The sequence below is a fragment of the Tenrec ecaudatus genome, chromosome 5 (genome assembly GCF_050624435.1).
Source record: "Tenrec ecaudatus isolate mTenEca1 chromosome 5, mTenEca1.hap1, whole genome shotgun sequence".
NCBI classification, from domain to species: domain Eukaryota; kingdom Metazoa; phylum Chordata; class Mammalia; order Afrosoricida; family Tenrecidae; genus Tenrec; species Tenrec ecaudatus.
The window spans coordinates 43,076,780-43,100,295 of record NC_134534.1 but is presented as its reverse complement, the minus strand read 5'-3'; the positions used below and the strand labels follow the sequence as shown (position 1 = coordinate 43,100,295).

The following is a 23,516-nucleotide window of genomic DNA, read 5'->3' as shown; positions in this document are numbered from 1 at the left end:
GATGCAAAAGAGACCCCAATCTCAAATATAATTTAAGGAGAACACGTGTTAAGTCTTAACAGAGAGAAACGCAAAAACACAGACCCATCACCTGGATGAGGGAGGCCATTAGCATGAGGTCAAATGGTGTTCAAGGAGTCAAGTTAGGGTGCTGGTTAAATTAGGCCTAGAATCGAGGAACGGTTCTCAATTCATGATTAGAGGCAAATCAGTACGACAACTTTACAGGTGGGACCGTGATTGGGACACCTACATTATGTTAGATAGAGGGGTTGACACAATGTTCCAGAGCCATCAACCAAGGCATTCAGGGCCTGAATGATAGGACCTGACTCATGACTAGGGGACCCCCCTGTCCTGTCCCCAGTAAGGTGACCTCCATCAACGACACACCCAGGGAAGCCCCCAAAAGAGACTGCCCTTCCTTGGGCTGACTGGAGAGGGATGGAAGTCATCTACTTTCCAAGGCACTCTGCCTGAGAACAAGGAGATCTACAGTTTTAGTTCACAATGAGAAAGAATTCAGTTAAGTCTTAATCTATGAGGGGACGCCACAAGTAGATTTTGGGCTGCCACTGCCATGCATAGCCTTGTGCAAACTGGGGTGCTTGGAATTCAGGCTCTAATACAATGTATAGACACGTATATATGTTTTTCAAGGAGCTCTCGTTTTACTTTGTGACATGTTTATGTTTATGAATGACTTTAAAAATATGATGAAGAGATAAAGAAATGATTCATTCAGACAGATTTGGGAGGGATGTAACAGCTGTGGAATAAAAATCTTTACAAGTAGCTTGTGTCTTCATCTAAGGAACAAAGGACATTTTAAAGGTAACACTGTTTTTTTTCCAGAAACCTAGGACAAACTTTGAGGTGATATATGTGTGTGTGTGTGTGTGTGTGTGTGTGTGTGTGTGTGTGTATATATATATGAGAGAGAGAGAGATGGTTGCAATCCATAGCAACCTTATGCATAATAAAATAAAATGAAACACTGCACGTTCCCTTGCCATCCTCACAATGGTTCCCAGGCTTGAACTCACTGTTGCCGCCATGGTGTCAGTCTATCTCCTTAAGGGCCTTCTGCTTTTTCAGTGTCCCTCTGCTTTACCACATGATGTCCTTCTCCAGGGACCGGTTTCCTGACAACATGCTCGAAGTATCTAAGAGGAAGTCTCTCCATCTGTGCCTCTAAGGAACAAGCACTGGGGCTGTACTTCTTCCAACACAGGCCTGTTTGTCCTTTTTTTAAAAAAAAAAACATTTTATTAGGGGCTCATACAACTCTTATCACAATCCATACATACATCAATTGTGTAAAGCACATCTGTACATTCTTTGCCCTCATCATTTTCAAAGCATTTGCTCTCCACTTAAGCCCTTTGCATCAAGTCCTCTTTTTCAATAGTCTTCTCCAGCACCAGAATTCAAATGCATCGAATTCAGTCTTCTTGATTCAATGTCCAACTTTCACATGTACATGAGGCAATGGAAAGTACCATGGCATATATATCTGAAAATCCTTTTCTTTCAGGGGTTTGCCTTTGTAACACTAGTCCCAACTTTTCTTCCCATTAATGGTTAACCACAATAGAGCTTTCCCATTTCACTTTCATCTAATCTCTGTCTTTATTTCTTAAGTCTGACCTGGGTTAGTAACAAATGTCAAGAGGGGTACACTTTCCAAATAAAGCTGTTTCTTCATTGGAGTTGGGTTGATTGGGATTGTAACAATCATCTTTGAAGTACTGAGATGGCAAAGTCACCCTATGACAGAGTCCATCTGGGTAGGAAATCAGAATTGGAGGTATGGATAAGTGATTTTTTAATGGAACAGTTTAACATGTTTGTCTGAGATAACAAACAGAAGCCAAGAGGGAAGACAGCCATCAGGGGCTGATTGCCCAATAAGCAAGGTACGTAAGCACGGGCATCCTTGAGCATACTTACTACCCTGTAGTTAAATGTTGCATGTTGTTCACTACAGGTGTGATATTTGATGTTTCACCCACCTGAAATACTTGAGGGACAAAAATGTAAGAATTAAGCTTTGGACTGCTAACCCCAAGGTGAGAGACTGATGTCTACATCTACTTAGAAGAAAATGCCAGTGGATTTTCTGATGAACTGCATGGAGAAAGTGCTTTTTAAGCTTAATTCAAACTCAGGTTGCCCTCTATCCGAAACCTGTGTTCTTTTAATTATGCTAAAATGTTCGATTAAAGTAGGTTCAGTTTATTGACAAATACAGCTCCTTTTAACCTTTCAAAACCAAACTCATTGCCATTAAGTCAATTCTGATTCATATTGACCACAGAGGACAGAAGAGAACTGACCCTTTCAGTTTCAGAGACTTCACATCTTTAGGAGAATAGATAACTGTGTTGATCTGGGTTGACTAGAGAAACAAATCCAGAGAACTCATGTGTAAGAGAGAGCTTTATATCAAAGAGCAATTAATTGTATGTTGAGAAAATATCCCAGCCCAGTCAAGATCAAGTCCATAAGCCCAACATTAGCCCAAATATCTGATACTAGTCCATAAATTCCTTTTAAGACTCTCACAGCACATGCAGTGATGTCAAATGCAGGAAGACGAAGGCAGAGAGAGAGAGTGTGTGGTCTGCCTCCAGGAAGAAAGCAAGGAAGTTTCCAGAATCCCCAGGAGGTCATGTCCACAAGGAGGCATCATCAGGCTGTGACCTGATTGACAGGCTAGACTTCACCCCTTCATTCTTTAATATCCTCAAGTAGACATCAGATTATGTAACTACCAAAACCTCATCTTTTTTCCAGAGTGGTTAGTGGCTTCGAACCACTGACAGTGTTGTTAGCAGCTCCATGTGTAGCTCACTATGCCACAGGGCTGCTTTAAATTCCTTAGGGTTGGCTTTATCAAAAGGGATTATCTGTTGATATAGGCAGGGCAGGATGGCGCTCCATTACCCCATTGGAGTCTCCAGCTATCTTCCTCAAAGGCTACATACCACAGAGGCAGCCATTGTGTGGTGATACTAGATGTTTGTAGTGTGTCCATCGCAGTCTCGCAAAGTCAGTGCTAGCCCTGCCTTACAGATCCCTTATGAGGAGGCAGGAAAAGGAGTCTCTCTCTCTCTCTCTCTCTCTCTCTTTTTTTTTTTTTACATTTTATTAGGGGCTCATATAACTCATCACAATCCATACATATACATACATCAATTGTATAAAGCACATCACTACATTCTTTGCCCTAATCATTTTCAAAGCATTTGCTCTCCACTTAAGTCCTTTGCATCAGGTCCTCTTTTTTTCCCCCTCCCTCTCCGCTCCCCCCTCCCTCATGAGCCCTTGATAATTTATAGATGGTTATTTTGTCATATCTTGCCCTATCTGGAGTCTCCCTTCCCCCCCTTCTCTGCTGTCCATCTTCCAGGGAGGAAGTCACATGTGGATCCTTGTAATCAGTTCCCCCTTTCGAAAAGGAGTCTCAATAAGATTTAAATTCTTCTTCTAACAGTCTCATGCTTTTCTATAAGCATTAGGCTACACACTGAAAGGTTGGTAGTTCAAACCCACCAGCAGTCCCTTAGGAGAAAGATGAGGCTATCTGCTCCCATAAAGATTTATAGCCTCAGAAATCCTATATCAGGCTACTTACTATGATTTGGAGTTGACTGCATGTCTCTGGCTTTGACTTGGGGTTTGATACACATTCAAAAGTCAGACATCAAGTTAGCACTCTGGTAAAAAAGATATATACTGTCCTGCTATGATGAGGTCACTATGAATTGGAATTGACTCAGTAAGAGTGGGCTTTGGTTTCCTTGATAAATATATCTTATTAAGAACTTGGAACATCAGGTTTAAATATTAACTTTCTCACTATTTGGAGTTCCATGCTAGACCTTGGAGGCTCAAAAATGGAAATTCTAGCCTGTGGTCTGGCCTCCTTTTCACCCCAAACAGGACTTTGGAGAAATACAGATGTTTGACTCCGACCCTGCTGCTTACCCTTTCTGTAATTATAGAGGAGCCGCATAACCAGTCTCGATTTCCATATGTAAGTCGAAGTTAAAAAAATTGCTTTAAAGAGTTGTTATGAGAAATGGAAGCAAATGTCACCTGTAAGGATCAGATCTATCTATTAAGCTTCTGCAGTGTGCTTCAGGCTGGGAAGACCATATGGAACAAATCAGCCCCTAAGCCAGGGGTTCTCAACCTGTGGGTCGTGACCCCTTCGGGGGGTGGTGTAGGATGACCCTTTCACAGCAGTCGCCTGATTCATAACAGTAGCAAAATTACAGTTATGAAGTAGCAATGGAAATAATTTTATGGTTGGGGGTCACCACAACATGAGGAACTGTATTAAAGGGTTAGGAAGCTTGAGAACCACTGCAAGCCATGGTAAACTTGAGGTGTAGTGCGAGAGCCATTCAGCAAGCAGGTGAGCATAGGTCTTGGTTGACATTGGTTTAAGATCATAGGTTTTCTTCTAGCCGTGAAAGGCAGTCAGTGATTCTAGGGAACAGTCAAGAGTTTGAGATTGTGTAGGAGCGCTTGGTGATCTGCTGTTGTGGACTGTTACCCCGCCCCCTGATGGAGGAGCTGGTGGCCTAGTAGTTACCGGTTGGTCTGCTAACAGCTAACTGCAAGGTCAGCAGTTCAAAACCACAGCCCATCACCCCAAGAAAAGACGGGACTTTCTACTCCTGTAACTAGTCCATGAGTTAGCTCCAGGGGGTCGCTATGAGTCAGCATTGACTCTATCAAGGCGATGCTGGGTTTTTTTTACATTTTATTAGGGGCTCATACAACTCTTATCACAATCCATACATATACATCAATTGTATAAAGCACATCACTACATTCTTTGCCCTAATCATTTTCAAAGCATTTGCTCTCCACTTAAGCCCTTGGCATCAGGTCCTCTTTTTTTTCTTTCCCCCTCCCTCCCCGCTCCCCCCTCCTTCATGAGCCCTTGATAATTTATAGATTGTTATTTTGTCATATCTTGCCCTATCGGAGTCTCCCTTCACCCCCTTCTCTGCCGTCTGTCCCCCAGGGAGGAGGTCACATGTGAATCCTTGTAATCAGTTCCCCTTTCCAACCCACTCACCCTCTACTCTCCCAGTATTTCCCCTCACACCCCTGGTCCTGAAGGTATCATCCACCCTGGATTCCGTGACTCCAGCTCCCACATGCACCAGTGTACAACCTCTGCCCTATCCAGGCCTACAAGGTAGAATTCGGATCATGGTAGTTGGGGGGAGGAAGCATCCAGGATCTGGGGGAAAGCTGTGTTCTTCATCGGTACTACCTCGCACCCTGACTGACTCATTTCCTTCCCTAGAGGATCTCCAGTGGCCGAAAAATGGGCCTTGGGTCTCCACTCTGCACTTCCCCCTTCATTCACTATGGTGTATACATATATATTGGATGATGCGCGGCGATGTTTTTAAAGAGTTACAGTCTTGTAAGCTCACCGGGGCAGTTCTCCCCCGTAGTTTTATCGGACTGGGTGGTTATGAGCCCGTCTCAGGAGGCTTTGGGCGCCGCGCTGGCGGGATGTGATTTTGGCAGTTACTTCTCTCCGGAGGAGGCACTCAGCACCTCTCATGGACAGATTCTCGGAGGCTTGCCCGGGATATGGCGAGAGGCCACACTGCTCACACCAGGGCTTTCCCAAGGCGCAAGGCCGGATGGACAGGCCCACAGCGACCCCTACATCTGCCCACGGCGGCTCGGCTTCCGGCGGCGGCGAGCGGCGCGGGCGTGCGTGCGGCCGGGGGCGTGGCCGGGCGTCGGCGCGGGGTCGAAGGGCACGCGGCGCCGTCGCCATCATGGCGTCCTCCACGCTGGGCTCGGCCTGCGGTCTGCTGCGTCTCCGCGTCCCCGGCGTGTGCCGCCCGCGGCCGCACCGGGAACTCCGCGCTGGCCCGCGGAGGCTCCCCGAGCTCGCAGTGTCCGGGCGGAGCGTAGCCGCGCTTAGCGGCCGGGCAGCGTCGGGCAGTGACCTCTACTGCTTGGAGCTGCTGCGGTGAGCGAGCCGGCCTCCTAGCGGCGGGAGGGGAGCCGCCGAGGTGCGGGGGGCGCGGGCGGGCGCGCGGCGCTGACCCGGGCCCGCGGAGCTCGTGGGCCGGCGCGGGCCTGGCACTCCGAGAGGGAGAAGTAGAAAGAACAGCCACACAAGTCACAACATCGGGGCCGTTTCTCCTTGTTCGCTCACGCCTGTCGCCTCATTTCAGGTTTCTGCATGCGTCGGGGTTTGGTTTGACACGTGACACCATTATTAACGTTCATGACAGTACTCACCAAGTTTAAAGCCGTTTACGCGGGATGTGCTAGTTACGAAGTGTGATTAAAAACAAGCATAGAGCTGCTACAGAGGGCTGTGAGGAGAGGGTTAAGGCCTTCTAGAACAATGCCTGACAAAGTAAGGTCAAAGTCAGTACAATATGCATTATTCCCTCACTTAATAAACTTGTAGCGGGATTAGGACATTTATCAGAAGCTCCTTAGAAACTCCTACCTGAGCAGCAGAAGTCTGACCCGCTTGTTAAACCAAGCGGACTTAAGGGGGAAGAGTCGGTTCTTCTGGGTGTTCTCCGTGCCACATCTCTTAGAAACGGTCAAACCTATTCCAGCTTCATACTCGGGTCTTAGTTTGGAAGCTTGGCTGAAACCTGCCCTCCATGGGTGACCCTGCTGACGTTTGAAATACCAGAGGCAAAGCTGCCAGCACGGCACCACTGCCCACGCCGCTGCCCTAGAGAAAGCAACGCACACTGCCCGAAGAACAAACAGGTCTGTCATGGAAGAAAGAAGTACAGCCAGGGTGCTCTTCAGAGGCAAGGGTGAAGGGACTTTGCCTCAGATACTTTGGACATGTCTGCAGAGACAAGTGGAGGGGGGACCGGGTGCGGGAGTACCTCGTGCTTGGTAATGCAGAGGGTCAGCAAAAACAGAAGAGGCATTGACACAGACGCTGCAGCAGTGGCTTCAAACATAACAATGGTGAAAATGGTGAAGGATAGGGCGGTGTTATATTTGGTTGTACATGGGGTCGCTGAGAGTCAGAACTGATTCGATGGTACCAAACAACAAAGTTAGGTGGCAGGACTCAGGACTGAGGGCCCCTTTGGAACGTAGGCCTGACTGCAGACACCGGTTGGTATCCCCATGCCCTTCTGAAGTATCAAGCCTGAGAGTATGAAGTCTCAAGGATTTGTGAGAAGTACTAGTAGACCAAACTACTTTGGATCAGAGTGGACAAGTATATCCAATTTTTAAAAAGTTCTCCGTTAGTGCAGAGTACCATGTTGTATTATTGCCATCGAGTCTGTTCTGCCTCATAGTGACTCTGTACATTCAACAGAACAAAACATTGTCTGATCCTGCACCTTCCTCACAAATGTTCTTGAAGTTTGTGCCCGTTATTGCAGCCACTGTGCCAATCCATCTTGTTCAACGTCTTCCTCTTTACACTCCCCCTGTACCAAGAATGATGTCCTTTTCCAGGGACTGATGTCCATGTCCATGTCCAAAGTGTATATGAGACTTAATTCTTCCCATTCTTGCTTCTAAGGAGTAGTCTATCAACTTATTTCAAGACAGGTTTGTTTCTTTTGGTAATTTATGGTACTTTCAATATTTTTCACCAGCACAATAACTCAAATGCTTCTATTATTCTTCAGTCTTCCATATTTATGTTCTAAGTTTCACGTGCATATGAGGCAATTGGAAATACCGTGACTTGGGTCAGTACCATGAGGCAACAAAATTCCCTGGTATTTTTAATGCTTTGTGTTTAATTGCTGGGTTGTTTGTAGTATTCTGCTCCCCCTTATTTGTTTGTTCATTATTTACAGGGGAAGCAACATAGAATTAATGCAAATCAGGGCTTTCATTGTAAAAGTCAAAGCTGTCAAAAGGTTGTATTCATTTTTGTGCATTTCAAAGTTAGTAATTTTTGATAGAAAATCCAAGTTGCCAGAGTATATTGCCCTTTCCATGTTTGTTATAATTCTCTCTAGAAGTGACACTTTTCTTTTTTAGAAATAGTTACTCTTACTAACTTCCTGTGCAGTCTTCTAGTGTTACCTTATGGATTCACAAGCAAGTGAACACACAGCTTTTCTGAAATAGATAATGTTCACATGGCTACTCCGTATGTAACCCATCCACATGGATAGTCATTTGAATCGGAGGCTATTGACTGGAGAGATTAAAAAGAGCTAGGATTTTGCATACACTCCAGACCTGAGTTTCTTAACCCTAACTCTCAGTGGGGAAATTACTTGAAGGCTCATATTTTTCCTCATTTGTGTATTTCTGCTCCTGCCTTAAACTGGGTTGTAAGGATTAAGTGCCACTGTGTTTATAAAAAGACAGCATTGAATTCGTGGTTTTTGAAAGAAAAAAGGAAACTGGAAGGGAAATAAGAATGTCAGGCTTCCAGCTGTCCATCAGCAATCTGTTTATGCAGAGTTGATTTGGACATTCATCTTACACAAGCCCTCCAACTGTCAGGAAAAAATTCCATGCCAGAGCTTCGACTCCTCGAGGGAACTAGTCCCGTTTGATTTCTGGGAAAGTTGCAAACCTCATTTACACAGGCTTCCTTGGAGTTTGGTTTGATGAAGGGTAAACCAGGAGGGCTACCTCAAGCTTTGGGAGTAAGGCTGCCACGAGGGCGGGAGCAGGCAGTGATATTTGAGAGCAAATTCAGTGTTCTCCATCCTCCTTAAGCCTCACCAAAAAAACAAAACCAAGCTCACTGCCATGGAGTTGATTCTGACTTGTGACCCTAAAGGACTCTGTCTCCCCGCCCCTGTGGTGTGGAAGCCGTATCTTTCTCCTGAGGAACAGCTGGTGGATTCAAATGACCTTGTGGCCACTGGCCCAGCACATAACCTCTGCTCTGATACACTCTTTCTTACGTCTGTCCGTGCTAGACCTCAGTGTACACCTATCTTCAAGGTCCACCATGTTGTGCGCACATAGCAGTGTGGGAAACTGAGGGACTGGATGAGAATATAAGCGGCCAGATTCTCTGCTCATAATCACCGAGTCTGGAGGGCCAGCTCTCAAGATAAAATGACTCTTCATGCACATTCTCATGACTGAAAATAGTCCCTACCATAGCTCTCCATAAAGGAGCTCATAAAAGATGCACCTGGCTGCTCACTGTGCACCAGGAGGTTATCTGTAGTTAAGAGCAATCAGAGTCTATTGCCCATCCCACCCTAACATGTAGCTAACTCCCTTCTGATGTCTTCTGATACTAGTCATCGATTGTTCCCCTGGGGAGGGCTCAAGGACAGAAGAGGTTAAGCCATTGATTCATTCTATTACCTGCTTATTTTATTACCCATTCACTCTATTACATGTATGCCTGTTGAAAGATTTGTAAGCCCCATGATTATAGACACTCATTGAAAAATATATTCACTTTATTGATCCCAACATTGGGATGAGCCCTTGTGCCTCACTATTCTGTCTTATTTTCCGTAACCGCAAAGCCGCTCCTAACGACCCTTTTGTTTGTGGGACAGATCCCACAGCAAGCACTGAATACATGTTATGAGCGAATTTAAGGTGATTGGCCCTGGTGTTGCTGCATAAAACTCTGAGTTCCATATCTCCCGTATTATCACATTTCTCATTCTCCGGAACAGCCCTGAAGTACCTTGGCCTCAGTCACTTACAGCATCCCTATATGCATGTAATCCAATAATTGATACTTATACCAATGATGCTGATGAGAAAGTAGTGAAATAATTTATCTACTAGAAAGCAGAGAAGCAGCTAATAGAACAGGGCTTATGTTAGTGAAAAATTTCAGTATATTCTAATGCAGTTCTCCGTGAACTTTTTGAGTTCTCTACTTGTGTTTTTTTTTTTTTCAAATTAACACCCCACCCACCCACCCCCCACCCCCCACACACACATACAAGTGAAGTTGGGAACAGATCAAACCCTATAATGTGTAGTTTATTTTGTTTCCCAAAGGTTGCTAAAAAGTGGTGCTCTGGGGTCCATGTATTTTTCATTTTCTTGTGAGAAGCTTGAAGTATTTCACTTAATGGCTATTTTATAGGCGGTATAGAACAGGTAGAATGTCAAGACTCAATTTGCAAATGAGAAAACAGATTGAGTAATTAGTGTAATTTCTGTCAATAGCTACTTGAGTAATAGAGAATCAGATTGTAGTTTTGATTTCCATTCAGGATCTTCTCACTATCTATTAATAACTTTCAAATGCTTCAAGTACACTAAAGCTCGGAGTTTTCCGTGTAAAATAGGAGTATGACTGCTTACACTTACCTAAAAGTGGAGGCGGGCTTTGCTGTCGTGGCTGTTAGAACCTTTTTGAAGAACCCTGTTGTGGGTGAAGCCACGTTAGATCTGTGTGTAGAGCTATTACTGTTCCTTTAATTTCTGTCACCCTTGGGGTAATCACCAAGGGAATGTATAGAAGGGGCCTAATGTCTCTATTAGGCACAGGGCAAAATAGGAACCAGTTGAAAATAGGAATAGTTAACATTTAAGTGTCTAAACTCAGGAATATATTTCAGATGGGGCCCATTTTATGTTGAATTCTATCAACGGGCTTCAAAAAGTTCATGGAAAAATTGCATTACCTTTTAATTCCATTGTTCTATGAACTTAAACACCCCCCCCCACCAATATTTTATAGTACATATTTCTGGAATGTACATAGAAATATACCTTTTTAACTTCATTTTGAAATATTTTTAATTTACATAAAAGCTACAGAAATAGTATGTAGGGCTCTTTTGGAATTTACTCAGATTTCCTCACTACTATTAACATTTCTGGCCCACTTCTGAATAAATTGCAGATATGATGTATCGTTCTCTACTTTGTAGAAATCGCTCTTTTTATCCTTACATAGTGATGTTTGCATTTTGGGTAAGAATATTTTAGAAGTGATTCTATGGTTTTATCTCTGTTTCTTTCAGAAAACACATGGCACTAATTTGTTCTACTACTGTGATAGTAGCTTTTTTATTACTTAGTTGGAAATATATATCTTCCAGGTTTCTCTCCTGTGTGCTTAATAATATTAGCTAATGAGCAGTAGGTATTTTATGAGGCGATATTTCAATACCATATATCCCTTTAAAAAATCACTCTATTGGGAGCTTTTACAGTTATTACAACAGTATAAATGTCCTATTTCCATTAAACTTTAACCCATTTAATAGTCAGTCATGGATGATTTTTGCTTGAGTTAACTATTAGTATTTTCATAGTTAACAAATGGTGGTTTCTAAATTTCCATCCTGTTTTCTCAGTTTATTCATAGCATATTTCTGTATTGTAGAGCTTTTCTTCCCATTTGTGTACTCATTAATTTATCTCTATTGGTCTTTGAAGGCCCCACCTTGTTTTCATTTTTGAAGCAGTCTTATTGGCACATAGTGCCCATATGATATAATTCAGTAGCTCAGTGTCTAGAAGAGCTGTACAGTCCAGTTTAGAGCATGTTCCTCTTGTGCTCCCGGTTCCTAGCTGCCCATTTCCCCAGCCTCCCTGCCAGACCCTAGGAAACCATGAATCTAGTCACTGTCCCTGCAGCTTCACCGATCCTGGATTCCTATACCAAGACTAGATGAAGTCCCAACTTCCTCATACCTGTATGTGTGTGTATCTGGGGTTCAGAGTATCACACAGCGGAAGTGTATGTGTCTCTTTTTAACTGGTTAGGAGCTGGGGGCAAATAGATTTTTTTTTACATATTTGTTCAGGAATAGGTATAAAGTATATGAACTTTTAATCATGTTCTGAGCAGAAACTAATGTTGGTTAACATTTTTGTGTGCCACTTGGAAGTGAAGAGTGACTGTCTTTTTTGCCTTTTGTTACAGGAGACGAGACTATGAGAGCTACTTATGTTCCCTGCTGCTCCCTGCAGAGTCCCGACGTGCCGCCTTCGCATTGAGAGCCTTCAATGTAGAACTGGCTCAGGCTGGTATTAAAATGTCTTATCATTTTATTTACAGAATGGTGATGTCATGGGCTTATTTTAAGTTGAGCAGTAAAATATATTTATAATTTATTTGTTAGATAATTTAAAGATCTCTACTGGTGATTTATTTCTCCTGCTAACTATGTAGTCTTAATAATTAAACTGTAAAAATACAGCTATCTGATGGACTTAGTGTTTCCTGAAATTTTATTTCTTCTAAGGCTTTTACCCTGTGAAACTGCAGAACAAACTTCAGTTTGTTCACTAAAGAGGTTTGTCAGAATATCACTGCTTATCATCTCCACCAATTGTGTAACTTCTGTTTGCACAGTGAGTGTTCCAAAGTGAGGTTGTAGCTCCAACGACAAATAGGGAATGGAAGCGATTACAGCAAATTCAGAACTCTGATCATAATCAACTCACTTTCTAAAAATATTTTACAGTGCACTTTTAGCTTTCCAGAAAAAAATAGCAGAAATTCCAAGTTGCCAAATACTCCTACCTTCTGCATACAATTGCCCTTAATACTGACTTCTTATTTAATGTGTTTGTAACTATCGATGAGCCAATATTGGTTATTACTTTTTAGTTCCCATTAGGGTTCACTCTGTGTTGTATGAGTTGTGTTATATACCGCTGTATTATCACTCAGAATATCCTTGACCCTTGAGGAACATTGGTATGAACTGCACAGACCCCCTTGCACGTGGATTGGCCCCCAGCCAGCCCATTTTTTGAGCTAAGGGTTGGAACTGTCCGCTGAAAACATGGTGTGATGCAATCATTCCTGCGTGTGCGGTTCTCTAGTCATAGGATGGAAGGGTGGAGGGAGGAGCTACCCACTCGGCTCTTTGAGCAGATCGTCCAGTGTCACCTGTAAGTGGGCCCTTGCAGTTCTAATCAGTGTTGTTCAAGGGCCACCTGTCAGTTGAGCCTGGATTTTCTACCTCGTGGCAGGTGGCCACCCAAAGCACCGGTGTTGTTCAAAGGCCCATTGTTGTTTTATTCCCCTAAAAATTTCTCGGTTTTCCACTATTCACCTTTCTCCTCACCCTCATATCGCCCCATACCATGGCAGCCACAATGTTTTTATTGTCTTATTGTTTTGCCCAGTCTAGAATGTTGAAATCATACTGTATGCAGCATTTTCAGATTGGTATCTTTAATTTGTAATATGCATTTAAGATAACTGTTTTTTATGACTTGACAACTCATTTATTTTAAAAATCATTTTATTGGGGGCTCATACAACTCTTACCACAACCCATCCATCCATCCATTGTGTCAAGCACATTTGTACATTTGTTGCCCTCATCATTCTCAAAGTGTTTGCTTTCTGCTTGAGCCATTGGTATCAGCTCCCCCTCTTTTCTCTCTCTTCCCCACCTTCCTACCCTCATGAACCCTTGATAAATTATAAATTATTATTTTGTCATGTCTTACACTGTCTGATGTCTCCCTTTACCCACTTTTCTGTTGTCCATCCCCCAGGGAGGGGGTTATATGGAGATCATTGGGATTGGTTCCCCCTTTCTACCCCACCTTCCCTCCACCCACCTGATGTTGCCATTCTCACCACTGATCCTGAAGGGTTTGTCTGTCCTGGATTCCCTGTGTTTCCATTTTCTATCTGTACCAGTGTACATCCTCTGGTCTAGCTGGATTTGTAAGGTAGAATTAGGAGCATGATAGTGGGGTGGGGTGAGGTGGGATGGGGTGGGGTGGGGTGGGAAAGAATTACACTGTACCCTGACTGGCTCATCTCTTCCCTACTACCCTTCTGTAAGGGGATGTCCAGTTGCCTATAGATGGGCTTTGGGTCCCCACTCCATACTCCCCCTCATTCATAATAAGATTGTTTGTTCATTGATACCTGATCTCATTGATATCTCGTGATCACACACTGGTATGCTTCTTCCATGTGGGCTTTGTTGCTTCTCAGTTAGATGGCTGCTTGTTTATCTTCAAGCCTTTAAGCCCCAGACGCTATCTCTTTTGATAGCCGGGCACCATCAGCTTTCTTCACCACATTTGCTTATGCAACAGCTTTGTCTTCAGTGATCATGTAGGGAAGATGAGCATAATGGAATGCCAATTTAATAGAACAAAGTGTTCTTGCATTGAGGGAGTACTTGAGTGGAGGCCCAATGTCCATCTGCAACCTTAATACTAAACCTATAAATATATGCACATAGATCTATTTCTCCATCATCATATATAAATATATTTACATATGTACATGCCTATAATTAGACCTCTAAATGTCCTTTGCCTCCTAATTCTTTCCTCTATTATTTCCTTTTACTTTCCTCTTGTCCCCCAGCATTCTCAGCATTCATTTGGGTTTCAGTAATTCCTCTCAGTTACATTGCCCTTGATGAAGCCCTGCCAGGCTTCCTACACCCTCCTTGCCACCGATTTTGGATCACTTGTTCCCTTGTCCCTGGGTTGTTAACCCCACTTCCTTTTCCCCATTCCCCCTCTCCCATGTCCCCCCCGCCCTGAACCATTGGTCCCGTTGTTTTCTCCTCCAGATTATTTATCCCACCTATCTTATTTAGATAGACCTCCAAAGATAATAATATGCACAAAAACAAGACAGAGCAAAACAACACCAAAAAAATACCAATGACAAAAAAGAGAAAAGCCTATAAACAGTTCAAGGTTGTTTGTTGACCTTTAGCAGTGTTTTCCGGTCCAGTTGGCCCCAAAGTCTGCTTTTGGTATTTCCTCAGGACTTCTTTGCTGTGCTCCCCTTGCTGTTCTGTTGCACGCCCTTAGTGTTTTGCCTCAGTGTGTGGGGTTAGATTGGGCGTGATTCCCACACTGTGTTTCCAGTGTTGTCATGTGGGGACATATTTTCAACTCATTTGGGTAATTATTTATGAATCTTGTTGCTGGATCCTATAAGACCATGTATATGGGCCCCTGCTCAAGTACTCCCTCAACACAAGAACACTTTCTTCTAATAATTCGGCAATCTGAGATGCTCACCTTCCTGGAACAATCACTGAAGACAATGGGTGCACAGGCAAGTGTGGTGAAGAATGCTGATGGTGCCTGGCTACCAAAAGATATAGCATCTGGAGTCTTAAAGACCTGAAGATAAACAAGCAGCCATCTAGCTGAGAAACAACAAAGCCCACATGGAAGAAGCACACCAGCCTATCCAGACACGAACACTGAAGACAAAGCGGGTGCATAAGCAAATGCAGTGAAGAAAGCTGACATTGCCCAGCTGTCAGAAGATATAGAATCTGGGGCCCTATAGGGTAGAAGATAAACAAGGGGCCATCTAACTGACAAACAACAAAACCCACATGTAAGAAGCATACCACCCTGTAAGATCACAAGGTGTCCAAGGGATCAGGTATCAGGCATCAAAGACCTATATATATATATATACACACACACACACACATTGTGAATGAGGGGGAGTTGCACACAGGAGACCTAGGGCCCATCTGTGGGAAATTGGACATCCCCTTGCAGAAGGGTTGCAGGGAGGAGACGAGCCAGTCAGGGTTCAGTGTAGCAACGATGAAATATACAATTTTCCTCTACTTCTTAAATGCTTCCTACCCCCCATTATCATGATCCCAGTTCTACCTTGCATATCTGGCTGGACTGGAGGATGTACACTGGCACAGATAGAAACTGGAAACACAGGGAATCTAGGATAGATGAATCCCTCAGGACCAGTGGTGAGAGTGGTGAAATCAGGAGGGTGAGGGAGAAAGGGGGAACAGATTACAAGGTCTACATATAACCTCCTCCCTGGGAGACGGACAGTGGAGAAGTAGGTGAGGGGAGACATCGGATGATGTACAATATGACATAATAATTTATAAATTATCAGGGGAGCGGGGAGGGAGGGGAAAAAGTGAGGAGTTGACACCAAGGGCTCAGGTCGAGAGCAGGTGTTTTGAGAATGATGATGGTGGCATATGTGTAGGTGTGCTTGACACAATTGATGTATATATGGATTGTGATGAGAGTTGTGTGAGCCCCTAATAAAATGATTTTTTAAAAAGACCATGTATAGCTATGTAAGGAATTGCCAAACTCTTACAAAGTAAATGTAGCATTTTACACATTCCCCAGCAACCAAGGAAAGTTCCTGTTGTTCTACACGCTCTCCATCACTTGCTGTTATCAAGTGTGGTAGTATTTCATTGTTTTAATTGATAGTACCCACATACCCACACACGTATACATGTACACATACATTTTTTTTCAAACTTGATTTTTGGTGAATATTTACACAGCAAAACATAACACCCATTCAGCATGTTTGACATGTACTGTTCAGTGGCATTGGTTACAGTCTTGAGATTGTATTACCATACCATCACTTCCCACTCTTAATTGCCATTAGTTTAGACTCAAAGCCAACACCACACCTCTTGCTGTCTAGGCCATTCTGACTGTAAGAAGGGGTGGAACTGCTCCATGAGATTTCCAAAGCTAAGTTTTTGCTGAAGCAGACTGCCACATCTTGCTCCCCGAGTAGCTGCTGGGGTCAAGCCATGGACCTTTCACTCAGCAGTCAAAATGCTAACCACTGCTCCACCAGGAGTTCTTCACTTCAACTCATTGCCCCCTCAACTTCTCATCCGTGCTATTGCTCTAGTGTTGTCAGTTTGATCTCATAGAGATAATTCTTTCAAAAAGCACACTGTTCAAGGCGAACATACTCTTGTTCTCTTGAGCTACAATATTCCTTTAAAGATGACTTCACAAGATAGTTTATGTTCAAGGCACTAGATTTGCAAGGTTCTTTCATTCTCACTGGATCCAGATAAATGATTTTGGGTGTCTTTTCATATACTTACTTGCCATCTGTATATGTCTTTTCATGAACTGTCTATTCAGATCTTTCGCACACTTTTTAATTGTCTGTTTTCTTATTGTTGAGTTGTATGTATATGTAGATGCAGGTCCTTTATTGCCACGTGTTGCAGATCATTCCTCCCAGTTTGTGGCATCCTTTTTCATTCTCTGGATAGTAACTCCGTTTTGTCTTAAGAATTACAAAGGAAGAAGAGACTTCCCCCTCCCTCCTAGAATGACAGGAAAGTGTGCAGGCACAAGTGCATTGAAGTGGAAAATGCAGGGAGAGTGTAAGGAGAATGGCCTTGGTCTGCACAGTAAAGTAAATAGAGAGGGTGCTGTATTGGGAGTGCAGGAGCTGAGGGAAGTTTGGAGTTTGAAATGGAAAGTTTGGCACAGCTTCTTTGGTGAACATAACAGGTGAGCAGGAACAAGGGGCAATAAAAAAATAGAGTTGAACATTGAGAGGGAGAAAACTGAAGCTTTCCCCTCTCTCTTCACAACCCTTTTCACAGCGTTACAGTCTTGGAAACCAGTGTGTTAGTCTGGGGGGTAATTTAGAGAAACAAATCCAGAGAAACTCACATGTACAAGAGAGAGTTTTATATAAAGGGTAAGTGCACATCAAGAAAACATCCCAACCCAGCCCTGCCCAAATCCACAAAGTCCTCCTCCATCTCACAAAACAGACACAACGATGCTGACTGCAGGACAAAAGCCGAATCTGAACGTGTAAGCATCTCAGCACTGGTAGGGGTCTCCACACGGCTGCTCCAGCACCCAGGGCTGTATCGGGGTAGGTCCATGTGACTTCTCCTTGGGGATATCTTGTAGAAAGTGAGCCTTGCCAGCTGAAGCAGGGAACTGGCTAAGGTAGCTGTACCCTGGTGCGACCGTCACAAAACAAAAGACCCGAGAACTAGACAGGCGAAGCTCACCAAGCCATTTATCCCTCCGCCCTTCAATTAACCCCACATGTGTTTATCGGCCAGGTTGGCACTATGAACATTAACTATCTCACCAAGCAGTTCCACCTTGTCCTAGAGGGTCACTCTGAGTCAGAATCGACTCAGTGGCAGTAAATTAAACATTATAGCGTTGAGGCACAGCTGAAAATTGGTATTGTAGAAGTCAGTTTAATAGAGCCTGACTGTCCTCTGGTTCACTTGTTGAAATCATGGCTAGTTGGTTTTTCATTTTGCCCTTTTAGAAACTTCATTAGCATATGAAGTCAATCACAATTTAGCTGTTACATTGCCACAGTAGCCTTCCTTTATAACTTTAGAATGGTTAAAATTCTGTTTTAAATCAGATGAATCGGACATTTCTCCCTAAGCCCCAGGTGTCTCAATCACTTTTGAGGAATGTCTTACCACTTCTTTGTAAACAGTCATTTATTCAACAAGTATTATTGGATGTCTCAAATATGAAGGGGGCTTCAAAAATATTGTGGGAATATTCCTCTTTTAATTCCTTTTCCCACAAGTTTTTCGAAGCCTCCTCATATATTAGGAACAATTTTAGGTCCTGAGGATATAGCAGTGACTAAAACATCAGAAGTCTCTGGACTCAAGAAGCAAATGAATATACATACTATTTTCCGCTAGAGAAAGTCCTGTGGGGGAAAGTAGAGTAGGATTTGGGGGGCGGAGAGGGCAGGGTATAGTGGAGGTTCCTGTTTTAAAGAGGAGGGACATGAAGCACCTCACTGAAGCAGGGATTTGGGCAAAGCTTTGAAGGAAGTCGGAGGGTGGAGAGTTTTCTAGGCGAAGGAAGAAGCAGCACAAAGACTCTGAGGATGGCATGTGCATGTTCAAAGACCAGAAGGCCCCTGCGGCTGCAGCCGAAGGAGGTGTCGGGAGATTCAGTTAGAGGTAGCAGGGGATCCACCGGGTAAGGACTTGGAGACCATTGCAGTCACTGATTTTTTACTCGGACAAAATGGAAAGCCGGTGGAGAGTTTTGAACAGTTTTGAGTCTTACAAAGGGTTACTCTTGCTACTTTATTAAGAATAGACTGTACACCATTACTATCTGCGTACCAAGTATTGCTGGAGACCCAGTGAGCATCAGCACAGTATTTTAAGTTTAGAGCAGACCTGTGGAAGTAACTTCTCAAGTAGAAGAGTAAGAATAGTACAAAGACTATATCAAACCAAAAAACTAAACTTAATGCCATTGAGTGGATTCTGACTCATAGTGACCCTCTGGGACAGGGTAGAACTGCCCCTGTGGGTTCCCGAAGCTGTAACTCTGTACTGGAGTAGAAAGCCCCGTCTTTCTGCCGCTGAGCAGTTGGTGGTTTCGAACTGTTGCAACCTTTTGGTTAGCAACCCAACACGTAACCACTACGCCAGCAGGGCTGCGAAAGACAGCACATATATAATGCATTTCTTCTGGTGTAAGTGCTTTGCTTTACAATTCCACCTGTATGTGCACAAACACACATTTTATAAATGAACCATTTTGTAGAGCTCATCCCTAAAAACTTTAATGTGCGTTTCATAGAAATAAGAATGTTATCTACCTCAGTATAGTTACCAACCTAAGGAAAGTTGATAAATGTTAACTCATTTTCTGCTTCCTCTAAAGAACTTTTGGTTCTGCTTCCTAGTTTTATCCTCTAACTTGAAAGTGATTTTACCATCAGTAACCTATCAAGTATTCTTTTTTTTCTACTCCCCGCCCCCCCACAAATAATACAAAACTTTATTTTAAAAATTAAAAAAAAAACAAAACCAACCCTATTGCAAGCCAATCGATTCCGGATCATAATGACCGTATAGAACAGAGTAAACTGTTTCATAGGATTTCCATGCCCGTTATATTTTATTATTATGATGATTAAAAGACCATTTTATTGGGGGCACTTAGAACTTTTATAACAATCCATACACAGATTGTATCAAGCATATTTGTACATATGTTGCCATCATTCTTTTCTAGATATTTTTTATTGAGCCCTTGGTGTCAGCTCCTCCTCCCTTCTACTTATTTTAAAAAATATTTTTGTTAAAGAAAATTTTAGGCATATATGAAAGTAGAGAAGGTAGTAAAATGAACTTCATGCACCCATTGTACAGCTTTAACTATTAATAATTCAGTAGTCAATATTTTATCTCCTTCCCTACCCAACCCACTTTCATTCACAAGGTGTTTTTAAGTAAATGTCTGATATATTTTTCCATTTGTAAATATTTCACTGTGTATTTTAAAAGAGAATTCCCTTTTTAAAAACTTAGTTCCATTATCAGATGTTAAAAAATTAACAGTAGTACCCTAAAACTTCCAAATCAAACTCACTGCCATTGAGCCAATCCTGACACATAGCAACCCTATAAGATAGTGAAACTGTAAATCTTTACAGGAGGAGAAAGCTTCATCCTTCAGCTGAGGAACAGCTTAGTGGGTTCAAACTGCTGACCATGTGGGTAGCAGCCCAATGTGTAATCCACTGTACCACCAGTAATTTCTTAATATTTTTAATGATCAGGATTCAGATATTCCCAATTGTATGCTTATCTCTTTTTAACAGTGTGTTCAAATCAGGATTCAGATAAAGTCCATAAAGTCCACTGGTTTATATATCTTGACTTTTTAAATGAATAAATCATTTTATTTGGGGCTCTTAAAACCATACATCAAGTGTATGAAACACATTTGTGCATATGTTGCCATCATCATTTTCAAATCTTAAACCTCTTAATCCAAACATTTTCCCTCTGTCTCTGTCTCTGTCTCTGTTTTGTTCTTTTCCCTTTATATATTCTTTCCAGAAGAATCTCTTTCACTTTGGGATATAACCTTGGAGATATTTTTAATTCAGCAGTAAGTAATTTGCTGTTTTTACTTGAAAAAACTAGCAATGGAAACAATTTAGCTGAGAAAAAGCAAATACATGAATTAAACATAGTTTTAGCTAAAAGGATATAATTGTACAGAGTCACCCGAGGACACCGAAGGGTGCATTTGTTACAGTTTCTCACTCTGTTTCCAGGTTAAGGACTCAGTGTCTGAGAAACCCATTGGACTGATGCGAATGCAGTTTTGGAAAACCACTGTGGAAGATTTATACCAGGACAAGCCACCTCATCAACCAGTGGCCCTTGAACTATGGAAGGTAAACAAACAAATTGCTACTCTTAATTTGTAAGAATTTACTTGAGCCCAGTTTCAGGTGGATTTAATTTGGATAGTGGCAATAGAGACTCTAGCCATAAATTATTCTTAGACTCCTGTAATGTCAGTTCCATGTTAGTGTTGTTAGGGGATTTAAAACCATTCTCTGCATATTTGCTTAATTCTTTGATGTTTTTATTTTTAAAAGGAAAAGAGAGGGAAGCTGCTTATTTATTGTCTACACATTTATTTGCAGAATTCTGATGCATTGGCAGACAAATTTTCTGTTCTGTCTGCCCAGCTGCAGCTTTGATCCATAGACTGAGCTGTAGAATGACCTATATTCCTCTTTTGTGAAGGGAGACTTATTACTCTTGTCCAAACACAAATGCACAACCACTTTGTTAGTTTGATAGAATTTGTAACTTGGTGATTTTTAAGTGTTAAAAATAGGAAATCTATGCACCAGAGCATTATTTGTATAGCTGGCATATATAGGAAATAGTTTTTTGTTAAAATAGCTATAGGGATTTTTCATTCATAAATATCCATGCATACTTTAGACACGTGCTAAGCTATGATTGGAGGGGGCGCTGATCAGGTGCCTTTCATCACTAACGTAGACCCTTGTAATATGGTGAATGCCACAAGACAGTTCTGTGATAAGAACCATGAGAGACCTGACAGTGATAGAGTTCTTCCCAGGTCTGGGTACCAGCAGAAGCAGGCCATGTAACTGGATCCTAGCTTGACTTTATAAAACCATAGTGTCAGGTTAGGTTCTCAAAGACACAAAACCAGTGAGGTGTATGTGTGTGTAGAGCGAGATTTTGATCTCAAGGAAATGGCTCTGTGATTGTGGAACCTGAAGCTGGCAAGTCCCAGATCCACTAGTTACTGTCAGGCTGGAGGTTTCTCCAGACTCACATGGTTGGAGGGATGGGTGAACTTAAGATTAGGAGGTCACAGTAGACCACTGGCTCTCGGGGCTATGAAAGCATATAAATCCTTAACATTGGCAAGTCAGATGGCTGGCTGCTAGCTCACGTCCCATGAACCAGAAGTCAGATGATGGCAAGCTGTTTGTAGGAACCACATAAAGGGATAGCCTTTATATATTGGCTACAGGTCACACCCATAGTGAAATTCCCCTTACATAGTGAAATTCCCCTTACATAGTGTCTTAGTCTGTGTAGACTAGAGAAACAAATCCATGGATACACGTGTGTATAAGAAAGAGATTTATATACAAGAGCAATTGAACATTGAAAAAAAAATTCCAGCCCAGTCCAGATCAAGTCCATGTCTGGTATCAGCCCATGTGTTTGATACCAATCTATAAAGTCCTCTTCAGGCTCACGAAACACATGCAATGAGGCCGAATGTAGAAGATTACAAGCCAGTGGGTAGAAAGTCTTTGGATCCAGTGGCATTGGAAATATCTCAGCGCTGGCAGGGGTCTCTGCATGGCCTCTCCAGCACCCAGGGTTGCATCAGGATGGGTCCATGTGTCTTGTCAGCTGCTATTGTCTCCCAGGGTGAGCAGAGAGTCTCCCACCGCCAAGGAGGAAAACCCAGAATTCCCAGAATCCTTAGGGGAAGGCTATGCCCACACAGAAGCCTCATTGGCTATGATCTGTTTGGTAGGCTAGACTCTACCCCTACATGCTTAATCCTTAAATTGACAATTATATAACTACCACAATCAGTAACTTAAGTAAGGGCATGACTCAAAATATACTCCACACTAATCTTGTCTTGTGAGCATATAGATGTTAGTATTTATAACACATAATATAGTGAATAATTACATCAGATCATGACATGGAAGACGACAGCACAAGACTGGGAGTCTTGGTCCAGCCAACTTGACACATGACATTAACCATCCATCATACCTCGTAAGGATGGAAAACCAGCCCTGCTACAGAAGGACTAAGTAAAGTGTATTAGGAAGCTCTCTGTATTAGACTAGATGTTTATCTCCGTTCGCACTTCAAGAAGCTCAGTCTAGGTGGTTCACAATAGAAAAAAGGTTCTCGAAACTCTGTTTGTTTTACATACAACTCTTTGACTACCCAGAATGCAAACTCCCTGCTGTTGGGTTGATTCTGCCTCAGAGAAACCGTGTGGTACAGAGTAGAACTGTTCCACAGGGTTTCTGAGGCTGCCACCCACAGAGAGACTCATAGCTTCAAACCACTGACTTTGGAGTTGGCAGTCCATTGCTTAGTCCACTGCATCACCAGGACTCCTTCCTGTGACCTCATGGTCTGGTTTATGCTCAGATGTACGTTGAAGAGCCTGGCCTTCCTTTGATGTAATTCTCCTGTGCTCTTTCAATATAATATCTATTTTTGAAATCTTAATCATCTTCTGAATTTCTATTTACTCTTTTAGTATGGTTTCTAATTTTCATTTAATTTCTGTTTCTGCTTACAGTGCTCTCCTGAATTCTTTCAAAGTTTGTTTTTGTTTTCCTTAATTTTCTCAAGCTATTGAAGGCACCAAAATGGCTTTCTTTTAAATTCCTTACTAGCTTGTTCCTAAGCCATTTCTTCCTCAGGAAGAGTCCCAGGCTCTGGTCA

The 23,516-nt window shown here is 42.6% G+C and overlaps 1 protein-coding gene across 3 annotated transcripts in view; it reads left to right on the top strand.

The window, feature by feature from the left end:
- Nucleotides 1-5,818: 5,818 nt before the first annotated feature.
- NDUFAF6 (NADH:ubiquinone oxidoreductase complex assembly factor 6) overlaps nucleotides 5,819-23,516 on the top strand; it is a 42,884-nt gene continuing 25,186 nt past the window's right edge. For 2 of the 3 annotated variants that reach the window (XM_075549470.1, XM_075549469.1), the window contains exons 1-3: nucleotides 5,819-6,019; nucleotides 11,876-11,975; nucleotides 20,807-20,929. In XM_075549470.1, the coding sequence (XP_075405585.1) occupies nucleotides 5,823-6,019; nucleotides 11,876-11,975; nucleotides 20,807-20,929 (420 nt within the window). In that variant the 5' untranslated portion in view covers nucleotides 5,819-5,822. Of the gene's footprint in view, nucleotides 6,020-11,875; nucleotides 11,980-20,806; nucleotides 20,930-23,516 lie in introns of all 3 variants that reach the window. The other variant, XM_075549471.1, reaches the window with a different exon arrangement.